The sequence below is a fragment of the Ananas comosus genome, linkage group 20 (assembly GCF_001540865.1).
Source record: "Ananas comosus cultivar F153 linkage group 20, ASM154086v1, whole genome shotgun sequence".
Taxonomy (NCBI): domain Eukaryota; kingdom Viridiplantae; phylum Streptophyta; class Magnoliopsida; order Poales; family Bromeliaceae; genus Ananas; species Ananas comosus.
In genome coordinates, this window is record NC_033640.1 from 8,306,578 (window position 1) to 8,319,090 (window position 12,513).

A 12,513-nucleotide genomic window follows, 5' to 3' on the forward strand; every position below is an offset into this window, starting at 1 on the left:
AATGATCAGTAACTCAGAAAACTTAAAAAGGAGTAAATAAAAACATGATTTAACCTACATTACTACTGTAACTAACACAAAACCTGTCATATTGTGATCATGCAGGAGAATTTCAAGCCAATTCTACTGCATTAAGACAAAGAAAACAAAAAGAATCAATAATTTGTCATTAAATGTTGATATCGTAAGAATTTTACCACTATATGAAGACAATGGGAGAAGCATTATCTTCACAGTTTACAATGGAACTAAAACAATTAATCCAGTAAAAGAGAAGAAAAAGAAAAAAAAACAAACAGAATTTTAAAACTAAAATCTAAATTATATTTCTTCGTGTCCTCAACTCTTTTCAATAAGTTTGGCAAGCTCGCCGTCATCTACATCTGATTCAGGAACTTCAATTTTCTCATTTTCGATAAGCGCTTTGGCAGGAAGAACACAAGAATAGCTTTTGTCGACGAGCGAGGCAAGTTCGATACCATCTCCTCCTCCTTCATCAAGAGCTTCATTACTAATAATAATGCAATTTTCCTTAAGCATCTCCATAGGAAGTATAGTAGAATTTTGGTTACTTGTAGGCACTAAAAATAGTAAACTCAGCGGCAATAATCTCATTATGTTCCGAACCAAAATTGCGACCCATAAGTTCCTAAATTCCGTCCTCGTGACCTTCAGCATCTGAAGCAGAAGCCCACCACCCCAAGAAGAAGTAAGCAAACCGGCGTTGTCGACAGACATAAGAAACGCGAAAAAAGTACCCTCGATTCCCGTTGGACAAAGCTTGGAGCTAAGTACTAAAAGTGGCATCCACTTAAGCTGGCCGACCAATCGAGATACGCCCTCATCGATCACCGCAAAGAAGTAATTCGAGATCCCGAGTTTCAAGTTTAAGCGAAGTATCAGAATGAGATCGAGCATTCCAGATACGCTCGAGAGTATTTGGCTCCAGAATAGCAAGCCGCGAAAAGGGTAGTCCTTGAGTGAGTTTTGATAGAGTATAACAGCTAGTAGCGAACCCACCGAACCAATCGAAAAGATTAAGCCAATCGATTCCTGCAGCGAGAGCAAAAGTTTCGTTGCGTTTGAGATATTTACAATCATACTTCGGTTAAATAACCGCCGCTAAGTTTACGGAAAGAGGCTGTAAAAGACATTGTACCTCGGAAAAAGATAGTCCCGAAGTCGTGTCGGTGTACCAATAGAACATCCCTTCTTGGATGTTCAAGCTCAGCGCAAGAGATACAAACATATAAGCGCACGGCCTCCACACCTCGGCGCATTTTAACGTCGCCCACATAGTTTGGCTTGCTTGGAGAAACTTTTGGTAGACCTGATACCAATCGAAGAGTTCGAGGAAGCAATTAAGCATCGATGCGAAAGTAAAAGGGAAAAAAAAACAAAGGTAAGATGGTATTTAAAGTTTACCAACTCGTCTCACCTGCTCGTAGGCGAAGTTTGGGATGTGAGTTTCCTTCAGTAGTATTCCGACTGTAAGAACCAATGCAGACGGTATACTCAGTAATCCGAGCACTCCCTTTCGACATTTAAGATCAAATGTCAGTTGATTGCAAAAGAAAGAGATAGTTTCATACATCCATATGTATCCCTGCAGAATCTAAATTTGCACATTCCCCGTACGGCAGTACCAAAACTTAAAAAAAGAATGTTTCCAGTACAAACCAACTTATGATTTCCGCCAAGAAAACTTTTAATAGTCAGATATGTCTCACCTGCGAACCAATAGCATGAACAAGAAGGCCGCTTATGGCGAATCCTAAGAGGCCTCCTATAGACGAACTCAAGCCGCATAAGCTTTGCATGTCGGAAGCGAGAGAAGAATGAGTTATGCTGTTTTGCGCGACGCATGCGTCGATCGTGACGTCAGCTATTGCCACGCCCGCGCTTCCTGCGGTCATCGCCACCACCGCGAACACGACGTGCAGTTTGTCGTGTAGAGAGAGCGTAAGCATAGAAACGACCCCCAAAAGACCTGTGTTTTTCTCATTTCAAAGTAAGAGAGTAAATCATTAACACTTGATGTTAAAATTGTGAAAAGAGTTGCAGCAATCAAAGAAGAATAAGTATCGCGAACACAAGATTTTCATTAGGTCGGAACAAGACAAGGAAAATTGCTGAGAGAAAATGAAACGTAGCTTAAGGGGGTAACACACTGTTCGTTTCTTAGTGTGCTTCAATAAACTAACAATTTGCAATTGGAAAATCGTGGGAAAACACCATTTCCATAGTTTTCCTTTTCCCGATAAAAAAAAAAAAAATCTGGAAAACAAAAAGGAGACTTTTCTATGAAACCTAGAAAAAAAAAAATTTCAAGGATACTACTTTTCGTAGAAACGAACTGGGTAAAAAATACTTTTCCAGCCAGAAAACTGTTTTCTGGCTACACAACCCACCCAACCCCGGATTGGCGATTGAATACCTAGAAAACTATATTTGTGTCTAGAGTCGAATCTACTTCCCTAATAGAAACCAAGCGGGCAAAAAATACTTTTCCAGCCAAAAAACTGAATACCTACAAAACTATATTTGTGTGTATAGTCGAATCCACCCACCCCCGGATTGGCAATTGAATACCTAGAAAGCTATATTTGCGCCTATAGTCGAATATACTTCCCTACTAGAAACCAAGCGAGCAGAAAATACTTTTCCAGCTAGAAAACTGAATACCTACAAAACTATATTTGTGTCGTCTATAGTCGAATCCACCCACCCCCGGATTGGCAATTGAATACCTAGAAAACTATATTTGTGTCTAGAGTCGAATCTACTTCCCTAATAGAAACCAAGCGGGCAGAAAATACTTTTCCAGCCAGAAAACTGTTTTCTGTGAACCAAACCCCCGGGATTGGCAATTGAATACCTACAAAACTATATTTGTGTACTCTATAGTCGAATCTACTTCCCTAATCGAGCATTGCAACAACAAGTTACGCAAGAGTAATAAAATGGCGATACGGTATAATGAATGGAAACGTAAATGCATAGGAATTACACAGAGTAACATTCATATGAATTGCCTGCGAAAATGAAATACGGGCGCCTCTTGTATCCGGCCACGGGCAGAACATCGGTGAGGATGCCCCAAACAGGCTTAATGATCCAGGGAATGTTGGTGATCCCCTGATACACCTGCGCGGCCGACGGCTGCACCCTCTGAACATCCTTCCAGTAGTAATCCGACGCCACTCTCGACACGCCGCCCCCGAAACCCTGGCTAATGCCATAAACCGTGACCACCCCAAACACAAAGCTCCAATGCAGTTCCTCAGCAAGCATTTTGAACCAATGCGAGGGGGACCAATTTGGCTCCTTGTACTCCTCTTCTGGAGCTTCTTTCGCCTTCGGAGACTCCTCGGAGAGCATTATTGCCTCCTCAAAGCACTCCTTATCCCCGCAAACTGGGGGAGAAAGATGTGGCGCCATTTTGGTGCGGATCAAGGAGTGAACTTTGAATCTATGTACAAAAGATGAGATTTTTCATGGTTTTAATGGGATTTTACCAAACCCTATTAGGAAAAACTTGGTGAAAACCCTAACATTGAACTTGGCCCTACATGAAAAGCTCAAATCTCGCACAAAAACACAGATTTAAGCTTTTAAAAAAAAGGATTTTTAGATCCAAAGGGGCATCAGAAACCAATTTCCCCAACTGGGCACCTCCTATTTCGATCCAATCACCTCGAAAAAGGATAAAAAAAGAGATTTTGACATGTGTTTGCACATGCCCAGCGACCAAAAACAGCAAAAAAAAAAAAAAAAAAAAAAAAAAAAGACAAAAAAAAACTACAAATTTGAACAAAAAATCGATTGAATGCGTGAAATTAAGCTCTAGAAGAAGCGAACAAACGTGTGAGAGAGAAAAAAATCACACAAATTTTGTGGAAATGCGCACAAAATCGGAGGAGAGAAAGGGTTAGAGGGATTAAGGAGTAAGATTTTGACTTAATAGAGGCGTTTTTAGTTTTAATTTAATTTGTTGCGTACAACGTGTGATAATTTTTATTTTATTTTATTTTATTTTATTTCCTATCATTCACGAGATATTATTATTATTATTATATTATATAATAATAAATCTTTCACCTGCTTTCGACAGCTCCTGTCCTACACGTGTCACGATTCCATTGGCTGTCTTAATCAGTTGGTGTCCTATATTTTTGGCTCCTGTTTAGATAAACTATTTGCATAGACCAAGTGTATATATTATTATAAGTGTATAATTAATACACCAAGCCACTAAATGCTCCATTTTATTTTGGCATTGAAATAAAAATCGAATTCATTTGATATGGGACTCATCAAACACAAAATACGAGAGATCAATATATTAAATTTATAAATTTTGGATAATAATTTGTTTTTAGAGATAGGGCAGCGTAATTTTTAAAGTATCAAGCACTTAAAATTTTTCATCATTTTTTATAATAAAAAAATTTAAATTGATGATCAACACTAATATACATGATAAGCAACTTGAATAGTTTTATATTTTATAATTTTATATATTATATTTTTTATATTATTTAAGTGGTTATAAACTTAATAATTTTAGTGAAAAAGTGTAAGATATACATGAGACCACTCGATCACTGAATAAATAATATCAAATATCAAAAAATTCGATCCCTACTAAGTTAAAATACCTTAAATTATTAAATACAACGTAGAAAGATCAAAAACTTATATATTTGAAAGAATTCTGATTCAGTACTTCTTATTTATCTTATTAATTTTTTGAATTATTTATGCATAAGTGACGTGTTTATAAAATTTACGAGCTTTTATGCGTGGATATTTGGATGTTGTTAGTTTTATTTATTGGCTCTTTTAAAAATAGATTGTATTTATTGGATTGAATATTTAATTTATAATCTCAACCAGCAAATATTGAGTGAGGTGCATGAGATGTACGGATACACCAGGTGTTGATAATATTTCTACTTGTCTCCTTAGGCAGTGTTTGGTTGAGGGATAAAGTGGGAATAAACCACTTTATCCCTCTAATTCATCCAAACACTAGAAGAGGGGATGAGTTTATTTAATCCCTCTCTTAACGGGTTATTCTAGAATAACCCGTTAAGAGTGGGAAATTGTTGTTCCACCATTTTGGTGGAATAACAATTTCTTCACTTTATTCCTCTACTAATTTAATAATAAAATATTATTAATTAATGTATTATATAATATTTTATTAATTAATTAACTAAATTAATAATGAACTAAGTTAGTAATAAAATATTGGCTAAATTAATAACTATTTATTAAAGTTTAAAAATTAAAATTTTAATTTTTTAAAATTGTAAATTTGAGATTTTAAAATTTTAAAATTTAAAAGTATATATTTTAAATTCTAAAATATAAATATAAAATATAAAAGTTCAAATTCTAATATAAAGAAAGGGATAATATCATTATTTTTTATTTATAACTACCCACTTTAATTCTTATTCCATCTTATCTAACCAAACACTACTTTTTTATTATCAGAAATAACCCAATTTTCTTCCAAACGCAAAATTGATCTAATCCTCGTTTATACCTCAATTTATACCTATTCCTGGAATAGCTACTTTTTGCTTATTCCTGAACCAAACGATACCTTAGAGAGTTTTGTGGGTTCCCATGTGTGATGTGGTGGTGAAAAATATTCTTAGGTGGACCCTGTCCACCACGACACTCAAAGAACCGGTCTATGATTTTCAGTTTCCCAAAAGAGTATTTGGAGTTGGGAGATTTTTTTTTTTTTGAAAGTAAATTTAAAGGTAATTTAGTAGAATCATACCTTATATATCTATAAATTGTAAATTTTGCAAAATAATTGATTCAAAAAAATAAATATTTTTTGGAAAAGTCGATCTTGACGAATTATTTTGTAAAATTTGGATCAAATCTGGACATAAAAAGTTTCGGATCAACAACTCAAATACACACTAATAGTTTTAGTGGTAAAATTAAAAATGTATATATAAAGTGTCCCTGCGATTATGACATTTATATTTGAGTACACAAAGTTTAAATTCCAATTGATTTAACACTTTTTTTAAAAAAAATTTGGCTCAAACCATATCCAATTGGGTTTGGAATCCGCATAATCTATTTCCTTTAAACTACGTCCAAACCGGGACACAATATATTGTCCAAAGTTTGAGTTCAAATTGGGTCCGAGCAAAGCGTAAATTTTCAAGAGTTGTTTTTACTATATTTTATATAAGATGAATTTAATAAAACTTACTCGCCAAGCAAATATTGTCGAGAAATTATAAAATTCATGCCCTAAAAAGTTTAAATAAGTAGTGTAGATCATGTTAATAATGCCGATCATCGGTTTATATGCTCTATTTTAGAAAATAATGCGAAAGTAAATGATTCTATTTACTTATGTATTTCTAGCTCTGCTCAATCATGTTCAACGGTTTGGATTTCACTTTAAGATCCGTGCAGTGAGTTTTATGAGCCCGGTCCATGGTGGACCTGGTCCAAATTGGGTGGATCAATATAAGACAATTTTTGTGTGTGTGAGAGGTATCCAAAGGTTAAAATAAATGGCAGAGCTGGTAGCCAACTGGAGCTGTCAAATTAAAAATAAAAAATAAAAATAAAAATAAAAAAAATGTTGTCCTATGTAAGGCCAATTTGCATTAAAAAAAAAAAAGATCCAACAGTTTTTTATTTATATATAAAAATAATTTTTTTTAAAATTTTATATATTAAATTTTTATTTTTAATAAACTGATCAAAATATTTTTATTTTTTTTATCTCTTTTTTCTTTTTCATCTCCTTCTTCCTCGTCAGTTCCTTTCTCTTCTTCTTCCCCTCCATCGTCCCCAAGTTAATGCCGTGCAACTCTCTCTCCTACCTTGCCGCCACATTTGCCTATGTCGGCTGCAGCGACACAGTTTTGGATATGACATAAATTGTAGAGGTAAGATTATAACGGAAAGCACGGGACGGCGACAACAACGATGACAAGAGTGTCGCATGGGTTGAAATGACGGAGAGGGAGAGCACGTCGGAGCGGAGGCAGTTGTTGCGACAATGGAACGAGAAAGGAGACAAGGTAGGAAAAAATAATGCAGAGAATAGAAGGAAATAATAATAATAATAATAATATTTTTTCTTTTTTCTCCTCGAAAGGCCATTATATATCACGGCCACTATAGAAAAGTCAAAAGAAAAAAAAAAAAGAGAAAAAAAAAGAAATTGCACTGTTTGAGACGACATGGCACTCTTTTAGACTAAATTGCATTGCTTTAGACTAAATTACACTATTTAAAACTATTTGACATTAAATCGTAACACAAAAAATAAAAAATATATTATTTGAGACTAAATTATACTGTTTGAGATAAGTTGCACTAATTCATTATCTGAGACTAAATTGCGACTTCTCAAACAGTGCAACTTGTATATTTTTTATGGTACAACTTAATCTAAATAGTTTTAAATGATATAACTTAGTCTCAAACAGTAAAACTTAAAATGCTACATCTCTTTTGCATCAACCAGGCGTTCATATTTTGTTAATAAACTAGATTGTGAAATTTGATTATAATAATCCTACAAATTCGAACAAAAAAATATAATAAATTAAAATTTGAGAACTACCATCTCATAGTTTAAAAACCGAACATGTTTAGGCATAATATTTCAACTTTTTCCCCGCATTGGCTTATAACATAAAGAATATAAAAACCCAAAGGCACATAAGTCCTAATTTGGCATGTTGAGCTAGAAAACAAACAAATAAATATAAATAAATAAATAAATAAAAATAAATAATAACTAGAACACTATTTAAGAGCTCGTTTGACTCGGATCCAAATGTAATGTAATTTAAATAGTGCTTTTAGGAAAAAGCATTATATTGAAACTCAAAAAGTATTATATTGTAGCTTAGAGGGATTGTCTCAATTACCACCTAAGTTAAAAAATTCTTTTAATTATCCTCCTGCACTTTATTATTATTTTAAATAAGTCCCAAAATTGGAATTATTGTTGAATTCACATGTAAAACTTTATAATGCAGTAGAATCATACGAACTTTAATAAATTATAAATTTTGATAGTATTGGTAAAATAAAAGATCACTTTTATCTAATTTTTTTTATTCTATTTTTAAGTTGCAAATTAAATGGATACTACGAAGTGGAACACTATAATAGACTAACTCGTTTTAGTAAATTTTACAATATAATTCGCGGATTATCCTAGATTTTTAGAACTATTTGAAATAATGGCGAAATGCATAAAGCTAATTAATGCAATTTTAAATATAATGAGGTAGATGAGACAAAGGCTAAAGTGCAAGAAAAAAATTTCGTAATTATGCCGAAAAAGCAAGATCCCAAAGTCAAAATCAAGTTCTGAAAGATCTGGGGCCAAATATTATTGTCCATAAACTTAGGGTAATTTGTAATTTCGAAAGTCAAAATGATATCAACTACATCAAAAGAGTTTATCTTCTTACATGTGTTCACATAACAAGAGAAATATTCATAAAAATGCAATAACTTAAGAAGTAAAAGTTTCCTTAAACATGCAAATATGACCACAAAAATCGGCAAAACTACACCCTAAACTCCAAACCCAGAACAGTGCAGATTCATGAATATCTAGTTCAGCACATTTCATTTCTTTTATGCATTCTAGTTGCGTGTAGAAATCGCAATTAGGACAATGGAAATATGTCTACAAGTACATAATACATAACAAAGTCAATTAGTTATTTACATTAAAATATGACGAACCACCATGTGCGAAAAGCTCCTATCCTTGAAAATCGGAACCATTACGACTTCATGATAACTAGAAATCAAAATTGCAGATCCCCATACCGTATAGATTACTAACACATAACTTAGTTCTGACATCCAAACAGATCTGAAATGTTACACTTCACTTCTTCTTGAAATTATAATCTGTGTGACAGAATATTTCAGGTTTCTGATCCAATAGTTCGTCAGTAACTGCTTCTGCAAAGTATCATTGATTAGGAAAGATAACTGAAGTTTGGAGAAAGGAAAGGATGCAGATTTATGAATATCTTGTACATTAAAATATGACGAACCACCATGTGCGAAAAGCTCCTATCCTTGAAAATGGGAACTATTACACGACTTCACAATAACTAGAAATCAAAATTGCAGATCTCCATACTGAATAAATTACTAACACACAACTTAATTCTGACATCCAAACATATCTGAAATGTTACACTTCGCTTCTTGAAATTATAATCTATATGACAGAATATTTCAGGTCTCTGATCCGATGGTACATCAAAGTATCAAAGTTTGGAGAAAGGATGCAATAGAAGAATGGTAGTTGCACAACCGAAATTCTGATGTAGCCTAAAACACACATAAAGATTGATGACGAATAAGTAAAAAAATTTACAAATTTCGCGCATAGATGAATAGATGAGCTAATCAGAGCAATTTTCCGATGCCTAATTACCCAAAGTGACAAGATATTTCAGCACAAATAGCAAAAAGAAATCAAGCCTATAAAAAGTTAGAGCAATTAGGTTCCTAGAACACATCCCTTAAGCACAGATGAGTAAGTCATTAACGACACGAAAAATTGAACCACAAACATCCAAACAATCTATAGATACCACCATGAGGGTTCATCACTATAAATGGAAAACATCCTCCCACCTTTCATGCATAGATAAATCAATACACTGATGTAACTACCAGAGGTAGGGCAATTTATTGTTAAGTTAATAACACTAAAATTTACACATGCCTGTAGGGGTGAAAATGGGTCGGATAATATACAACCCGACTCGACTCCGAGTTCAAAATTTTCGGATATGGGTTGGAATTTTACTATCCGACTCAAATTTGGATTCGGATTTAGATCTCGAACTTGACTATTTTCTGGATTAGGATTCAAATTCGGGTTCACTATAGTTCTTCAGATTCAGATTATCTGAATCCAAAGTTATATGAGTCCGAAACTGGTTTTGATTTTTTTTAACATGTTACATCCTCTTTAAATCCATTTTTTATTTTTTTTTAGAATTTGTATATTTTTGTAACTTCTTTATAAAATTTAAGAAGCTTACATACAGACATACATACAAACATATATATATATATAGAGAGAGAGAGAGAGAGAGAGCACTAGGCTCCTATACTATCTATAGTACTGGGGCCCCAATATTGTAGTCTTGTTTTCAACCTTAAAATGTTCAAATCAACGATTTACACCATTAAAACTGATCTAGGGTATTTGAAGTTTTTAGAAATAAATTTTATATTTTTTCAACATAGTTTACTTTATAATCAAACCGTCTCAAAATTGTAAAATTTCAATAGCTACTATGGCGAGTTTGTAGTTTAACGGTGCAGGAGAATCTAATTTATTCAAATTTTGATAGGAAATACTTTAAACTATCTAGATCAAGGTCAACATCCTTGATCTTGAATTCAAAAGTCCTATGCTCATATTTTAAAGATTGTTCAATTTTCACCATTCATTTTGAATAAATGATGTCGAAAAATACTAAAATTTTATATCTAAGAACTTCATATACTCTAGACCATATTTAACGGTATGGATCATTGATTTGAACACCCTAATATCGAAAACAAGATTATAGTACCAGAGCTCCGGTACTATAGATAGCATAGTAGCCTCGTTCTCTCTCTCTCTCTCTCTCTCTCTCTCTCTCTCTCTCTATATATATATATATATATATAATTTTTTTTTTCTTTCAGTTCTATTATTTCTTAAATATTCTATACATATCCGTATCCATTCAACATCCGACCCGTATTAGAACCCATCTTTTAGGATTTGATCAACATCCGAATTTGTATCAGGATCCAACATAAAAATATGGATATGAATATGGCTTGGGCACTATGGAATCCATATACGACCCATTTTCATCCCTACATGCCTGCACTATTTTACTAACAGATTTTCAGATACTTAACTACCAAAAATGGCAGCGTCTAATTGCCAAGCAAAAACCCATTCAAGAAGCATAAGAAATCCATTCAGTAAAAGTTGCAAGTCATAACAAACTAATTTTGAGAACACATCCTAAAACACATATATATGCTATCAAAAAAAAATTAAAAATATTACGAGTACCAAAGCCCAAAGGCAACGCAACTTACCATTGGCAAGGGAAACCACAATAACACAGAAATCCACTCATACCATCAATTATTCGCTTAAAACTGTCGACAGATCCGAACATACATACACAAATGCAAACGAATCAGATGCCCGATCAAGCCACAAATACCACAATGAGGATTAATCACTAATTAGTAAAAAGCTCACACCTTGCATGCATGGATAGATCAATAAACCGATATAGCATCCGTAAGAAAGCCAATTCATCATAAAACTAAAATTCACACATATCTCCACTTATTCACTAGTCACTACTACATACGAACATACATGCACTCACATGTGATGAATAAGGGACTAACAAATTGAAAACAAGTCGAACGCCACCGCCCAAACAATGTATAATTACCACAGCCAGGATTAATCATTTATTATTAAAAATTTCGGACCTTTGAGGCATTGATAGATCTATACACCGATCGAGCCAATTCATCACAAAACCAAAATCCATGCACACCACACTTACTCCCTACTTATAAACAGATCCAAGCATATGTACACTCAAATGCAATGAATAATGCATTAACTAATCAAAAACAATTCATACAATCCACAACAATCATCATGAGAATCAAATCACTACAATTGGCGAAAAGCTTACACCTTTCATCCACAGATAGATCAATGATGCACGGATGCAACATCCATAGTAAGGTGATTAAAACTAAAATCAGCGAATACCCTCACTTATTTACTGCTACATACAGTCCAAATCGGAACATATATATACTCAAATGCGCGAATAACACATTAACAAATCAAAAACAATTCAAACACAGTGCTCGATCAATCCACAACAACCACCATGAGGATCAAATCACGATAATTGGTAAAAAGTTTCCACCTTTGATGCATAGATAGATAGATTTTTACACCGATTCTAGCATCCATAACTAAGCAAAGCGAATCATCAGTTAACCGAAATCCATACATACCTCCACTTATTCACCGCTACTTATAAACAGATCCAAACACACATATACTCACATGGCTAGGGTTTGTAGGGTTTCTAGGGTTTCTAGGAGGAGGAGGCGGCGGCGATGCGGCCGACGACGGGGTACTTGGCCCTGAACTTGTTCTCCCAGTCGTTGAGGACGGCGATCTCCTTGTCGGAGAGGCCGGAGAGGTCGCCGGAGACGTCGGCGGCGGCGGTGCTCATCTTCGCGAGGGCGCGGCTCGCGTCGCGCCCGGCGAAGACGGCGTAGGCGGCGCCCCGGATCGCCACGTAGATCGGCTTCCCCGCGTCCGCGCCGTCGTAGGCGCGGAGCTGCTGCGGCGTGAACTCCATCAATGGCGAAGAGAGAGAGAGAGAGAGAGAGAGAGAGAGAGAGAGATGG

At 34.5% G+C, this 12,513-nt stretch overlaps 2 protein-coding genes across 3 annotated transcripts; both read right to left on the reverse strand.

Annotated features, from left to right (window-relative positions):
- On the reverse strand, window positions 142-4,006 carry LOC109725928 (probable folate-biopterin transporter 2). 2 transcript variants are annotated; one of them, XM_020255331.1, is made up of 5 exons: window positions 3,036-4,006; window positions 1,731-1,990; window positions 1,439-1,534; window positions 1,160-1,330; window positions 142-1,053 (listed from the first exon to the last, which is right to left on the reverse strand). In XM_020255331.1, exons 1-5 carry the CDS (start codon window positions 3,439-3,441, stop codon window positions 340-342), a joined length of 1,647 nt encoding a protein of 548 aa, XP_020110920.1. In that variant the 5' UTR covers window positions 3,442-4,006; the 3' UTR covers window positions 142-339. The 2 variants fall into 2 exon arrangements, with proteins under 2 accessions (XP_020110920.1, XP_020110921.1); XM_020255332.1 differs by having other exon boundaries at window positions 3,011-3,380.
- On the reverse strand, window positions 11,879-12,513 carry LOC109725984 (probable steroid-binding protein 3). The gene has a single exon (XM_020255403.1). The coding sequence runs from the start codon at window positions 12,462-12,464 to the stop codon at window positions 12,195-12,197; it is 270 nt and encodes an 89-aa protein (XP_020110992.1). The 5' UTR covers window positions 12,465-12,513; the 3' UTR covers window positions 11,879-12,194.

Excerpts from the sequence above, each read along its gene's own strand:
- LOC109725928 (XM_020255331.1), bottom strand. The coding sequence starts at position 3,441 with ATGGCGCCACATCTTTCTCCCCCAGTTTGCGGGGATAAGGAGTGCTTT. Across the intron at positions 1,991-3,035 it reads CCCGTATTTCATTTTCGCAG|GTCTTTTGGGGGTCGTTTCT; the intron begins GCAATTCATATG and ends AGAAAAACACAG. Across the intron at positions 1,331-1,438 it reads CAAACTTCGCCTACGAGCAG|GTCTACCAAAAGTTTCTCCA; the intron begins GTGAGACGAGTT and ends GATTGGTATCAG.
- LOC109725984 (XM_020255403.1), bottom strand. The coding sequence starts at position 12,464 with ATGGAGTTCACGCCGCAGCAGCTCCGCGCCTACGACGGCGCGGACGCG.